The 15,566-nt window shown below is 37.9% G+C and overlaps 1 protein-coding gene across 4 annotated transcripts in view; it reads left to right on the top strand.

The window, feature by feature from the left end:
- Positions 1 to 15,566, top strand: part of sick (sickie) — a 172,680-nt gene that overhangs the window by 53,738 nt on the left and 103,376 nt on the right. For 2 of the 4 annotated variants that reach the window (XM_017082734.3, XM_017082695.4), the window contains exon 2: positions 2,970 to 3,140. In XM_017082734.3, coding sequence (XP_016938223.3) covers positions 2,970 to 3,140 — 171 coding nt within the window. Of the gene's footprint in view, positions 1 to 1,281; positions 1,436 to 2,969; positions 3,141 to 15,566 lie in introns of those variants that run through there. The other 2 variants (XM_017082710.4, XM_017082726.3) reach the window with 2 other exon arrangements.

Below are 15,566 nucleotides of genomic sequence, written 5' to 3'. Positions count from 1 at the left end.
TAGAAGGTGGGCGTGGGCGTGGCTGGTTTTTCATTTCCTAAATGGCTGTTTGACCTTTTTCATACCCAAATACCAAAATTGATTTCCTGGACGATTTGTCAACCCCTTTTTTTGGCCCCAAACTAAAATTTATCAGGCTAACAAAATTGCTTGGCCTACACAAATCTGAATTGTCGCTGACAAGGGTGTCAGACCCAATTATGCATAAGCTCTACCTACCGAAAAACCGGAGAAGTTGGGGTTGCCGGGTCCGTTCCAAAAACCCATTTCCGGAACGCGGGTTTTTGGGACCAACAGCCAACCTGTTGTTGGCCAAATGATGGCGGTGTTGCCTCTGTTTCTGTCAGCTCTGGGTGCCACTTTCATTTTCAATTAGTTTGTCCAAGTGGGCGTGTGATTTTCAACACGGAACTCCAAAAAATTTCAAATCAAGAAAGTACAAAGCATGTACAAATTATTCGAATGCAAAATACCCCTTGAATAGGCTTATACATTTAAATTCATGTTGCCTAGAAATTTCTACTTAGTTAATTAAAATATTTTAACACACTGATCTTAATTTTAAATAAAGCTAGCCATTTCAAAAATTTAAAGTTCCCAAGAAAACCTAATTTAAAATTTATAACCCCTTCTAAATGCAAATAACGTTGTTCTCTAGAAAGCAATACTCCCCAAAATTACCAGGTATATTCAGAAGTTGCGAAGTGTTTTTGAAAAGGGTGAATGTGAAAATGTTGCCTAATGTTTTTTATTATTGTTATTACCAAAGCTGGCTCCTTTCTGGCACCGCTGATAAGGCTTAATGTGTTCAGCGCGCGGTGTTTCAATAAAACTTTATCATAATTGACATTTTAATGGGGCTGCAAAAAAAAATAATAATACATTTTACAACGGAGCATACTTACTTGCGGGCAACCGTTGGAAGTAATTTAATATTTATGAAACGGTCTGGAGGAAATAAAAAGTGTTGAGAGGACTTAACCATAAACATGGCTGTGGTTGAAAGGTGCATAATGTGTGATAAGTAGGGGAGTATAATAAATGGGTTCTGTTGGAAACGGGTATTTTTAGAAAGCCTTTGCTAAGGCGGCTCAGATGGTCTAGCTAATATATTTTAAAGTACTGTTGTAACAGAACTTGTCATTTCCTTTAGATATTTTAAAAACATTAAGCAATCCATTTAAATGTTCAATTATTATATTTCACTGCTCTAGAATTAAAATGAATCATTAAAGCCACTCACTGCCCATTCCAGTTGATAAATGACTTCCTGTAAATGCAAACAAAATGTGTAAAAAAGTGCAAATAAAAATGTAATCAACTCCATCAATCAGTGGACCTTTTTAACTCAGAAAAAAAAATGCTGGGTCGCTGTGTGAGCTACCAAGGCTCCTGCGATAATATCAACGGCATCCTGACGAGTGACTATGCAGAGGTTTGTATAAGGGGCAAGAGACAACTAATGGAACTAAATTAATTAGTGAAAGAGTCGCTTTTTCTGCTCGGTACAGCTAACTAAATTCAAGTTACCATAGCGAGTGTGGAAAATGGAAAAAATGTCGCTTCATAAACAAAAGTATCTTTCAGATATACAGACACCAAGGGGAGTCCTTGCAGTACATGTGATATAAGCCAGTGACACTGACATTCGCCCGGCTATTTTCCACTAACAAGTTTTCAGTTTATTGTTCCAAAAGCCAATGCCAAAGCCAAAGCTAAAGCCAAATCCTGAGCCTAAAGAAAGCAACTGAAAAATGCGGAAAAGTTGCATAAGCAAGCTGAAAGTCCTGGGCCAAGTCCATTGTTGTGTGTCTGGCCCTTTGAGATGTAAAGCCCGCTCGTAACTTGGTCGGAAATGGAATATGGCTAAACAGTAGAGGGCCAGAACCAAGGGACAATAACAGAATGGCAGCTAGACAAACAGAAGGCTGGCAGAAGATAGCAAAAGTACAATGCAAGATATTTTTATTGCCAACCAAGGCAAACATAAAATGTGTCGCATGCATATGCAGAAAAGTCGGGAGATGAGGGGCCACATTAGGACTACCAACTGGCAGGGGGCATAATAAAAACTATGTAAGGATGTGCCTAACGACGTGAGGGCAGCCAATGTCTAGAAAGCTAATAATGCCCTTGCCAGAAACAAAAAGGAAAGTTCAAATACCCTGGAGATCAGAAGTTAAGCATGGGAAAGTGTATGAAAGATTCTCTAAGTCGTATTTATATTTTTAAGTATTTATTTCGAGTATTATGGTTAGTATTACCAAAGATAATACATATTTTTTTGTAGTCTTTGGTGTTGCTATCATAAACAAACACATAACAATCTTTAAATTAGAGAAACTACTTCATGGTAAATCATGTTTATAAAGATTTCTCCTAATATATATCCTCGTTATCCAAATAAACTAATAGCCTAACTGACTTAAGGCATCTAAAGATCAAATTACCCCAATAAGGAAACAAGTCCCATTGAACATAATATCACAAAACTTGTAGCCATGGTAGTTAAATTTATGTAACCAAATCTAGGAAGACAGACAGATGAAGGATAGACCAGGCCAATGACATCCCAAGACAACAAATGAAACTTGCAGGACATTGCGAAGGATGGGAGATGGAAATGGGATAAGGATAAGGATAAGGATAAGGCCACTAGGGCTGCCAAAGAAATAAAAAGGATTTTTCGTTTAGCCAAAATTGTTGCACAGATTTTCTTAACGACTTCCAAGGACTCTCCCTGGGCGGAAATGTCTTCAATTTTAATTTGTTTGCTCAACTCGTTGTGCATATGTTGCTTTTGGCCGAAAGTCTGGGTGGCTAATGATTTCCTGATAACAAAATTGCGTAAAGGACTGCAATTTGTGCAGCTGGGCTGGCTTGCTCAACTCTTAATTACAACTTGAATGGACCATTAGGCTGGCGTTTAGCAAACATTTAAATTCATATACATTTTAATTTCCTTTCAGATTTACACCGACTGGGCCAACTATTACTTGGAACGTGCCAAATCGAAAAGAAAGGTCACAGATCTTTCGGCCGATTGTCGGGATGGTCTTCTTCTCGCCGAGGTCATCGAGGCGGTCACCAGCTTCAAGGTGCCCGATCTGGTCAAGAAGCCAAAAAGTCAACAGCAAATGGTAAGTTTATAGTTCTTATATCTGGCTTTAGATAGAAAAAATTCCCTTTATAACGAAAATTTGAAAAAAATTAAAGGGAATGGCGATTTTATTTTATAATAAGAATACATATTTTACTTTAATAATACAAATTCTAAAAAGGAGTGTATTTATTAAATGAAAAACGGTTTGTTTTAAACTTAAACAAATACCCATTGACTCCCAATGTATCAAATTAGTAAATAAGTAAATGTAGTAAAGTTAGTTCAACATCTCTTAAAGTTATGGCAAGTATTTTAGTTCAAGTATTGTCTTTAATATATTTCGTTGACTTTATTTTCAATTTAAGTCCCGTTAAAATTCATATTTTATAAAAAACCATGAAAGGGAAAAATATTATTGATTACTTAAATTTAAATCGATTTGGTTTGACATTTTGCTAGAAGAAAAGCCCTTCCGCACCAACTTGATTAATTTGAATTAAAGGTGGTTAACCATCCCAGTGAATGGCAGGAAAAACTTCCATTAGGCAATGACTAGCTGAAATCCTTTGGCATTTTGCTCATTTACCGCACCAGTGACATACCCTTGGAAACGTGAAAAAATCTAAGCGTTGATTATTTCATCCGAAAGGCTCATGAGTCACTGCCATTTTTTGCGTTAATTGTTTTTTACACGACAAAAAGAAAAGTAAATGGAAATGGAAAAACAGAGGGAAAGCGAGTAAAGCCGGACTATTATCCGCATATGCAAATGCCGGCTAAACGTGAAAATATTCCACACACAACCACACTCTCGTCCTTTGAGTGCGGTGTGCATTTGAAAGGTGGATCCGTCATCCGCCGTGTTGGCCGTACCACGGGGCGTATGACAAACTTTTTCATCCGTGCTGCGGCGACAGCTCCGCAATTCAGTTACCAGTTGGAAAATGATGATTTCCGCCGCACTAAGCAATTTGCCACCAGGTGGTAGTTGCTCCTCCGGTTCCTCTGATTGAATTGCGATGATGATAACGATTTCGAAGCTGCAGCTGCGATGGCTGCACCTCACTGCATTTATGAAATTAAAATTAAAATTAAAAAGTTTTTGGTTTTTCGAATGCCACAAGGAATCCACACACACAGCGGTGAATTTATCCTGTTCTTTTTTTTCTCTTATCTTTTACTTTTCTGTCTGCTACGTGAGTAGATTGCCCAAAAAGAAATGCTTTCGCTAGGCTCTTTCAGTTTTCGGCTTAGAACCCAAAGGCTCCCCAAGGTTTTTGGCATATTTTCGTCGGGTTTGCGCTGATTCTGCGGCAAGTTCATTGCCGATATATAAACAGAGTCCCGAAACGCGGGACCATGAAATAAAAATTTATTTCAACTTTGTCAGTTTTTGGTTAGTTGACGTTTTGCATATTAAATAGTCGACGGGGACTGCGAGTTAGAGATGGCAAGAGACAAAGTCTTTGAGAAAATGATAAGCTCAGCTAAACGTGCGCCGCTGTGGCACGTGATGCAGCAAAAGAAAATATAAGAATCGGAAAAACAAAAACCAAAAAAAAATAAAATGAAAAAAGGAAAAGCGTCGAAAAAATAGCTGACAAATTGCCAGCGAAACTTTCCACCCAAAAGTGGGCGTGGCCCGTCGCGTTGACGTATGTGACATGGGCGCCAAATTGGGTTTATTTGAGATGAAGAAGCTCGAAGCCATGCAATGCATTGCACACTTCCCAATATAAATGTATCTATATGTACAATCCACATAGTTGACGAGCAGGCGCTTGGACTAACAAACTCAATTTGCCAATTTGGCGTTCAAATATAGACGAATAAAAGAATGAAATAAAAAATATAACCAAAAATTAGTAGGTAGCATCCGAAATTTTGGGAGTTTTTTCGATGGTTGGGGATCGTTTATACAAGTTTAGGTGCAAGTTTCCACTGCGAATGGAAATGCAAATAACTGCAGGCGGGAACAGGAAAACACAAACATATATTTGCATGCCAAAATGAAATTCAAAAATTAAATTCACCTCTGTTTAAATGCAGCCGCATTTGTTTAAACATTCGAATAGGAGCAGCTTATAAGAACATAGAGTTTTTGAACAAATATGTGCAAGTCAATAACATTGCATATTTTAAAATGTTTAAAAGTTATAAGGTAGCTATTTAAAAGATAGGATTTAAAAGATAAAATTTGTAAGGTTTATTCAACCCATCCTGTGATTCAATTGCTATTCCCTGATCCATAATTTCGCGTTCTGTGTCCTTTAATTTCGTTTTATTGTGTCCACTGATTCCCCATGGAGAATACTTTGCAACTCCATCTATTACCCAAACTATGGGCCCCGTGGCTTTTTACCTGGTTTGTTGGCCCCCCCTTCGCGACCGCCGCCACTGCATTCCATATCCTGGCTCATAACAATGCCCACTATTGCACACTATTCGTGTTTTCCATTTCAAAGCCAGCAAACAATGCATTTGAAAATTTTCCCATTTTCTGGGCAGCGATTTTTTTGTTGCAGACCGGCGACTTCTCTTCACTCAGGACTCTTCATTCATTTGCCCATTTGTTTTTCATATTTGCATGGCGAAATGAGAAATCCACGTGGTAGTGCAGCTCAGCCCAAAAAAAGGAGGGAAAACCTCGGGGAAAGGACGAAAAAGGACGAAAAAGGACGAAAAAGTACGAAGAACAAGGGAATCTGGCCAAGACACATTTGAACAAATTCAATAAAAACAAATAACACCGTGCTGAGTGCATTGAGTGCAGACTAAAGTAAATTTTATCAACTTTTAAATCAAATATTAAACTTTAGTTTGCGTTCTCCTTTCTTTGGCGCGTGTTTCAGTCCAAACTTTGTAATAAACTTTTCTTGGTCTTTTCTCCACCATCTTTACCTTTTTTTCCCGTGCAAGCTTACTTTTTGCCAGTGCAAACTTTACATGAGGGTTTTCAATGCTGTTCTCTTTTTTTTTTTGTTTTTTTCTGTTCGCCCCTGCAACACGTAGTGCACATTTTTTTCGACTTTTGCAACGTTTTTCTAATGAGTGACGACGACGACGGCGAAGGAACAGGCAGCGGCAGGAGCAGCTGAAAGAGCCCAAGGATTCGAATCGGGCCAGAGTCAAATGTGGCCAGAACCACGGGGGAAAAAATGGAAAACGAAACTCTTGAAAAATCAGCGAAACGTAAAAGTGTTCAAAGTCAACTTTAGCGACGGCACTTGCCAACGCGTAGGAGAAAAAACCGAAAGCCAAAGTTTCCAGGCATCTATCCAAATTAAAGGCCGCAGAAATGGAGTTTAAGCCGAATGGGTTGAAGAGGTGGCTTAAAGTTTACCAACATCGCATTGCCGTTTGAACTGCACTCTTATTAACACGGAGCAGTTAACGGAGTCGTTAAAAAAGTTTTTGCGGTTTTTCATCGGGAAATTCAGCATTTTTAGTGGTCCCACTTGCAGTTTTTGGTCGAATAAAATTGAACAATAAATAACGAATGGAAGAAATATGTATCTGTTCTTGCATTCAATTTCCCAAATTTAATTGTAGTCACCTACATGTCGTTGAAAAATGGTCTAACCACATTAAAAAAGGTTTATTTTCCAAGCGCTTTTAGAGTTTTTAATTTAATTAATTTTAAAAATTTTAATAATTTAAAATTTTTAGTAGTCCCACTTGAATAATGAATTTCTAAAAAGACAAATGGCAAAATCTTATCTTCGTTTGTTTTATTTTTAGAAGCTTTTTGTACCCGCTACTCGTAGAGTAATTTTTTAATATTTTTTAAAACTGTAAATGGGACTTTGTTCAAATTTTCAATACCCATCTATATGCCAAATTTGGTTTAAGTCGGACCATTTATTAAAAAGCTATAAGCAAATGAAGTGTGTTATCTCGAAAACAGCCGATTTGCTGCATGCATATCTCCATCTCCCTCGCTCTACCGTTAGCTGAGTAACGAGTATCCAATAGTCGAGGCCTTCTTTCCTGTTTTTAATTACATTTTAGTAAAATAATTTTATTTGTCTAATTCCCTTTTAAGAAAATTACCGCCTAGGTATTGACTGTGTAAGTCTTAAAGTAGTCCTTTGTCTAGACTTTCGCCACTTTGTCCTTAAAGTTCTGCCTTCAGCTGCGTCATTGCCGTAACAAAGAGCAAATGTGCAAATTTACTCAAATGAATTTTACTACGCTACTAATTTGATTTCCACTCTCCAACTAAACAAAGGGAACATGTGGGAGCTGCAAGTCAAAAAGGTAAAATGGTAAAATGGTAAACGCTTCCTCTTTCACTCGTACACACTGGCAAATGGAGATTTTCCCAATCAAGTATGTAAATAACGTGCTGGCAGAGTCTTAAATGGGAAATTAAATCAAAATAAGCACATGCTGTGTCTTACATAATTGCCCGTCTTGGTCCTTTGTCCATTTATCCTTTATCCTGTCTTTCACAGGCCAAGAAACGCCCGTTGTAGCCAATTTCTAAGGCCATTCGTCCTGCATTGATAACCCCCTTGTGCTGCAGTTGTTGTGGCTTTTTCCCATAAGCCTCTTGCAGTTATTAGCTGTAGACAAACATGAACAACAACGTCCGAGGCAATTATTATGTAATTAAACTAAAACAATAGCACAATTTAATGCGCTTGACTGATTTGCCTTACGCAGGAGCCATCCTTTTCTATTGTTGTTTTTGATAAATGCCCTGATTGAAGTCCTACAAGAGAGTTTGAGGTTTTCTTTTCGGGCTTAAACGGATTTAAGTGCTTAAAAAGTTGAGTAAATATTATGCAAATATGCAGGGGAAAACTATGCTTAAACTGCAGAGAAACTTTAAATTGGAAAATTATTTTAATACTTTAGATAGCGAATTTAAGTAGCTTAACAGCTTTGTGGAAAACAAGAGATTTATTAAGCCACTGACTTTTCTAATATATGTATGAAGCTAGCAATCAGCCTCATGGATTTCCCCTGATAAATTTGCAATGCCCTGCCAATTTCAATCTTTTTAAAAAAATTACTGCTCCAATCAGTTTACACGTCGAAGCCCACTTAAGATAAATGCAAATGCATAAAAATTTCGTGCACAAGCCCTACTTCCACTTCACTCGTAGTTCCTGTTCCTAAACCTCTTTCGTTGGCTTTTCTCTTGGTATCTCCTCACCTGTCCGGGCATTTTCAATGTCCGTAGTTCAATGGAAAAGCTTACGTTTGCTTTATCTAAAATGAAATCTGCTTAGGTGGCAGGCAAACTGGGTATGGGTGTTCCCCTTTTTCCCATGTTTGCACCGAGGATGCAGCATCTGGCCTCAAATTGAAGTTCATTAATGCAGCAGACTTTGATTTATTTTTAGGGAAATTCTTCTCGTAGCCCAAATACCAGCTTCTTCGCTTTTCCTGCAACGTTTCCATGGTAAACAATGCATAGATTTTTTTTATGGCTCCACATTAAAGTTAACAATGCCACAAATGCTGTTCGGGAGGGGGCTAAGCTTTTTTTCTGTGTACATTTCAATTGGCTAAATTTAGTCGACTTCTGGCTTGCACAATCTTCTGCAGCTTTACGGGTTAAACAAATAGAATAAAAATTCAACTCTGCTCTTTTCTATGTTTTGCAATTCACAATTGCGTGGCAGTGGAAACAAAACAAAAAGTAAAGAAAAGAATTACAAAAAAAGTTTTGTAACCACAAATCAGGCGGTAAAAAACTTTCTGGGAGGCCCAACCTGGTCTTTTTTGCACGTGCAGCATCCATAAATTCCGGCACACAAATTAACTTGTTCGAGAAGAAAACAATGGGGGGCGGCACGGGTTGGAAAACTGGGTGGAAAAGTGGGCGTGGCGACCAATCAATGGCTGCGCCTTCTGTTGCATAAATTAGTCGTGAACGTGATACGCCAGCGAAAACTGTCAAGTACAGTTGCCGCACTAAACTTTAGTTGTCCCACCACTTAAACGGCAATTCTTTTCACTTAGAAACATCTCAACTGTAAGCCCCCCTTTAAGCGGGTTCCATAAGCCAAGTTTCTATTGGTCAACAGAACAAGTGCACTTGATTCGCCTGGAAAGTTTGTTTATCATACGCCATGTAAGCCGGGGGTTTTGGCCAAATTGAGCCATCTCGAAAACTGTAAGGCCACAACATTATTTCATTAGTTTGTTATTTTGCTCAGCAGTGCTCTTCCAGTGAATTAGAGACATTAACTGCAATACACAAGTTGTCAACAGAAAGTTAGGAAATTTCGTTTGGTTGGTCTATATAGTTGACAAAAAATGAGTTTTCAGAAAACTGCGGCTAAATTAAACACACAGAAAACAATTTAAGATGAATAATTATAATTATTATTAAATATAACAATTTAAATATTTAACTATAATTTATTTTTTCTGTGCTATGTTGTATTAAATAAATCTAAATAAGTTCCAGTATAGTTTATTATTTTTAATTAACTTAAACGATATGGGTAAATATATAATATATACTTATCATAAAATATTATTAATTAAAAAACACTATAAATAATGTTTTTGAAAGGTATTACTTAAATTAAGAGCTTAAATAAAAAATCCCTAGAGATGTATTTTTCGAATAAATTAACTGGTTATCATATAAGTCTAAAAATTATATTCTATCTTTAATGCATTTAAGGTATACCATGTTATAATGCTTATTTAAGGGTATCAAGGGAAACGTTCCCAGTTCATTTCGATGGATTTCTGTTTTGTTTTTTTTTTGGCTGTTCATTCGTCAAAGTTTTGCCAAAGCTTTCTAATTACAAATGTAAATCCCCCTTCGGTCGTGTGTGTTTCTGTGGGTCGAGAACTTTGTTTAGCTTTTCCACCAGCTCACAAGGGGAGAGCGATGGGTAAGGGAAAGCCCCTGTCTGGTACTTAACTGTGGTCGTACCCGGTAATTGTCATAGGGGGTGGGGCAATCCCCAGAATGCAGAATCCTGAATCCAGACCCAGAACCCACTAACCATACCCTATAAGGACCCCTACTAGCCAGGGCATTAGCTCCACTGATAACTGGGCTTGGACAGATGTTTGCCCGTTGTCGCCTGCTGGGCCAGTTGACATGGACATGGAAATGGACATGGTCATGGTCTTTGGGTCTGTCTGGATTTTGTTTTCGCTGCGGTTATGGTTTTGGGTTCTGGCTTTCCAACTGCTTGTTTGGCCAACAAACAAAAGCGGAAGTGAATTACACTTCAATTGGCTGGCTAAACTGCTCCAAGTTTTGGACCAAGTCCAAAATGTTTTATATGTGGAAATACATTTCTATTTTCGTTTGGGTTTTTTGTACAACTCTTGCCAAGATTCACGCACTTAATTAGACACGGGGCCCCAGAATCCCCGGTTTTTGGATGCTGCTGATGCTCCTCTAATTGCACTATGTGCCTCCTCGAAAACGACTTCAAAAAGGCGGAACATAGCATCGACCTCATTTCGAGTGCTCGGCAAGATGTTTTATCTAAATTTAGACGGAGATGCAGACTTCCAAAAGCCTCTACATATACTATACACTTGGCTGTGTTTGCTCTTTGGCTACAGGTTGACCCAGCCGGCATATTTCTTTCATTTTCCCCCGATTTTTTCCACTGTGGTCTCGTTTCTCCAAATTTATGTGCAGCGAACTTCTTGTTGACATCGTTTTTTGGAGGCCACAACGAGAAGTTCATTGCAATTTATCATCGATTTGGATTTTGTGGAAAAGCCACCCACATGATTTAAGATTGGCATTGTCGCGGTTACATGGGGGATCGTATCTTCACGATCTACGGAATGATTTCGGATCCCAGCATGGCGCAATTGCGACATGGTCTTGAGATCAAAGAATAAAACTCAGAGATGAGGTGGGCTCTTTAGTTTCAAGAGAAACAAACAATTCAAGATAATATAAATATAAATTATATGCTATGGTACTGGTTAAATGAGTTATTAGTCAGTAAATTAAAAGAATGGAAAGTTATTTTTCTCTATAGCATATAATACTAATGAAATAATATTAGCTTAAAAAAAATGTAACATCCTTAATACACAAGCTTAAAAAAATATAAAAATTATTTTCAGAAGAGTATTTCTGATACCGAAACACCCCATTTTCCAAAAGCTCTTATATTTGGCGATGCGAACAGTTCGTGATCATCATATAGATTTATCGATTGCCACTTTTGCCATTCATTCGGTAGTGGTTGTGGTTTCTTTAATTGCCAGTTGACTCGCGAGTTCTCTGAGCCATGTAAATCACAACTGAGAAGAACAAAATGCACAGCTTGGCCTACTTCTGCATTTTGGCAGTGAGTTCTGTTCCCTGGCCATTGTCTTCACGTTTTTGCAATAAAAAATTTATGAAACTATTGAACTCGTCAAAGTGTCGATGTTCATTGAATGAATTACGCTCGAGATCGCTGGGATCATCTTCGGGAATATGGCATGTGGGACAGTCGGCGTTTACGAGCCCATTCAGGAGAACAAAAACAAGAGGTGATCCATCAAGACAAAGGCAATGAGATGCTGCGGGATATACGGCCTGCGTACCTCTTTGATGACTTATTGAAAATTCCATTTAAAATTTGTTTACTCATTGCTCCCAGAACGATATAGCAGACAGTCGAGTGCCGTCCCTTTTCCACACACCCCCACAACTGTCAAAAAAAACAGAAATCAAAATTGAAGAACAGAACTGAAATGTGTTTATGTCTGGGGATGGCAACAACAACAAATACAACCCAGCTAGTACCATTTCTCAGCAACAATATGAGATGGTTTGGACTCAAAATGTTCAGAAAAATGTTTAAAGTTTAAGGTTATAATGTTTAAAAAGTGTAATGTGACAAAATGTTACAATAAAGCTTAATATTTTACAAAAACGCATAGATAGCGATTATAATTTGTTGCGTTGGTTTCAACCCAACCACCTCAATAAGTCATATTAAGTATTTTATATTAAATAAATATTAAATTAAAGACTTTAAGATATTGCAACATATAATAATAAAGAGTTTTAAATATAATAATAGCTTAATGCCAAAAATGACATAGATGGATAACAAAATAATCGTTCATGATATAATTTCTGAATACCGAAAAATCCCGCTGAAGTGTCAGCACTGTCTATAAACATTTCCAGCAACATTTCCCAGCGATCTCAGTTTGAGTCTGGCAACATTTAAAACCTGTCTGTACTCACAGCTGTGCGATCAATGAACAAACAAAACAAAGGCAAAAACAGATGATATGATACTACCCAAAACAATCAAAACGCTGGAACCGAAGTCCAAGCCGAAGTTAGCCGAAGAATCGATGGTACGATCGAAGATATTTTGCCGGTTACGAGTTCGAGTCAGTAGACAACCAACTGTTGCTGAAGTGAGTTGGGTTTTTCATCGCTCGAAAGTGTCGCGAGTTTTTCAGTTGCCTCTAAAAGCCAAGAGTTTACGCGGGATTTAAATAAAAACGAACAGATAAAATTGATTGCTAATTAAAAGCATCTGATTGTCTAATTAAGAGTGCCAAGTGCCCATAAGAAAAACCAAAAGATAAAGTGCCTGAACTCCAGTTTTCTGCCAGTGTACATGCTGATATCATGCAAATTTTGTCGATGATTTAGCAAGCTTGAGAAAAGAAAATTTCAGTTGTTTAATTGCGAGCGTTGATTGCCTTAAATGTGCATATGGTACATATGTACATATTTGTGCGCGAATTCCGCAATAGATTATATCAATTAAAAATTTCGTTCAAGTGTCGTATTCTTTTTTGCCTTGCTCCAATTAAACTCGAAAAAATAAAAAAGAAGAAATAACGTAACTAAAAAAAAAACAAGAGAAACGAAAACCATTTCGTGCCATCGACGTATGCAGGTCAAGTAACCTCAAGTAGCTAACACAACAGCAGCCAAAAAAAATACGAAATTGAAGAGGTAAATGAAAATGTTTGACCCATTCCCCCATGGCTTCCCTTATTTTCGAGATATTTATCAATTTTACGTTAAATTAACATCAAATCAACATAAACAAAGCGAGGAGTCATAAAAAAGAAGGCATGACACCCCCGTCAGTTTGGAATAGACGTATAGCAGGCCAAAACTAATTATCATGACACAACTGTCAAAAGGTGAAGGAAAATGGAAAAAAAGAGGGGAAAACCTATGGCAGGCGCGATTGCCACGCCCCTTGTTAGCCTATCGTCCTCGATCTCCGCCCCCCCATCTGTGTCCTGTTAGCCACGTCATTTTTATGACTTTCCCTCCCTGTTGGTGAACCTTTTTCCCCCATCACTCTATATATGCCTCCTGTCGGCTCACCTTTTCACCTACACACATATATCCCACATGTAGGTAATTTTTGGCCTTTTGTGGCTAGGCGTGTGCGGCAAAACTTCGGCTACGTGCCCATCTATTCCGGCCAAAATCGGGGCACAGCTGCGCCGGTTCAGTGGCGTAGTATTAGCCACGGGGGTTCTGCTGCAATCGGTGTGAATGAAGGTGGTTCGAAAAAGGTAGTAATATGTAAGAAAAGGAATAGAAGTCAATAGGTCAATGGGGATTTCATGGATATTAATTATAAGCGGAAAATCTGAGGAAGGAAATGTGTAAGTGTGGGCCTATTGTGGAAGAATTTATCCTTAAAACCCTTTTGTTAAGAAAAAAAACTCATAAATTATTAAGAAATTATATCTAAATTAACTTTCTAACTTATTTGTTGGATCTTTGAGTGTTATTATTATTTTAACTACTCCAATCAATTTTAAAGTAAGCTATAAATATAACGTAATCCCCTCTTTAAATAGTAATCCCCAGCCACTGCTTCCAATTCCACTCTCAACGTACTCTCCATACATAAAATTACCTTTTCATTCCCATTTCTCTGCATTGTTGGCCAAGTTTATTGTCATTCTATTGCCTCTTATTGTCAATGTGAATGGCTTTGATGGCGTTGGCTCTTCAGAGGTTGACAATAAAATGCCCATTCTAACTACAAATTACATAATTATTGCTATTGACCTTTGTTAGCACGGTGGCTTATTAAATTTCGTTGAACTAATCCCCCCGCGACACTAAGAGCTCTTGGGTGGTTTTTTGGCCAGATTTCGTGTGCAGTTAACGTGATTTTATAGAGTTACCCGCTGGGCTTTCTGGGAAACCAAAAAGTCAATGGCTGGCTATCTGTCAAGATTGTCCGATTGCCCGTTTTTTTGGGGGGAAGGGGGTTGTTGGGTTGGCTGGGAGCCAAAAGTTTGGGCCAACTAATGAGCTTTTATTTATCACTGACACTGCGATGAGCTTCGGCCACCGCTGGCGATTCATCATCATCCGTGGAAGGCTAAGACCCGGGCTTAAATCTAAGCCTAAGCCGCCAAATTGAGCGTTAAATCGAGCCCGACTTGCCCGACTGCAACCGACTGTCATACTGACTGGGAAGTTTATTAATTTAACAAGATTTGGGCGGTTTGGCTGGCAAGTATTAAATTTAATTTTCGTTAGCCCGGATCCATCTCCGTTTAGTGGGAAGGCATTGTGGATATGAACACGGCACAGCTGACAGCTGGTTGGCCAGACAGAATTAGGCTTTTTGTCTAGCCGGATAAATGTTGAAGCCGCAGCCACGAGACAAACGGCTGTTGCAACTTCGGAACGGCTTGGCCCATGGACTTTGGCCCGCGGGGCCAATGAAGTTGCAAAGTGGCGGAGTTGGTGAGTCATCGTGTGCGTCATGTGTTCCAAACGGGCTCAGGAATTGGATTAATTGAGCCTTCTAAAAAAATATAACAACAAACAAGTGTGATACGGCATACCAAACTGAAATTACCGAGAAATTGGAATTAATCCCAAAAGATGTTAGTGTTCACAATAACCATGTGCTAAGAAATCCGAGAATCTAAATTTCTTCTTCTAAAACTCAGTTTATTTAAAGCTTTTTACACATTCTTTATGGAACTATGTGTGAGTGAGTTTTTAAAAAAATAAGAGGGGTTTTTAAACGATTAAAGAATTTTTAAAAGTAGTTAGGACTTTCTTAGACGGATAAAAAAATGGCAGAGTAAAAATACACATCCTTATAATCATTACAAAATCTTAATACTAAATACAAACCATTAATATGACATTATTTGATATGCAACTATTGGATTCAAGCTAGGATATATTAAATTTGATGATAGTTTTACCGTTTTATACCATCATAGAGGATAATATCTAACACGACTATAAATTCTATGGATCAGCATGAATCAAAACATAGGGCTACCAATAAAAATTCCTTCAAAACTTAAGTTTATCTACAAAATATATTTTTTCTTGAGTGCCAACCATTTGCAACAACTTATAACGGTGTTCCCTAAAAGTTTCTGATACTTAAATGTCCGACTACATTTTTTTAATCGATCATTGTTCATGTCTTCCTTCTCCATTTCCATCCTATACAAAGAGAAATTTAAAATACCATCAGAGCAGACAAAGCAG

This window comes from Drosophila suzukii, chromosome 2L, assembly GCF_043229965.1.
Source record: "Drosophila suzukii chromosome 2L, CBGP_Dsuzu_IsoJpt1.0, whole genome shotgun sequence".
NCBI classification, from domain to species: domain Eukaryota; kingdom Metazoa; phylum Arthropoda; class Insecta; order Diptera; family Drosophilidae; genus Drosophila; species Drosophila suzukii.
The sequence above is the reverse complement of the archived record's forward strand: the minus strand, read 5'-3'. Positions and strand labels throughout refer to the sequence as shown.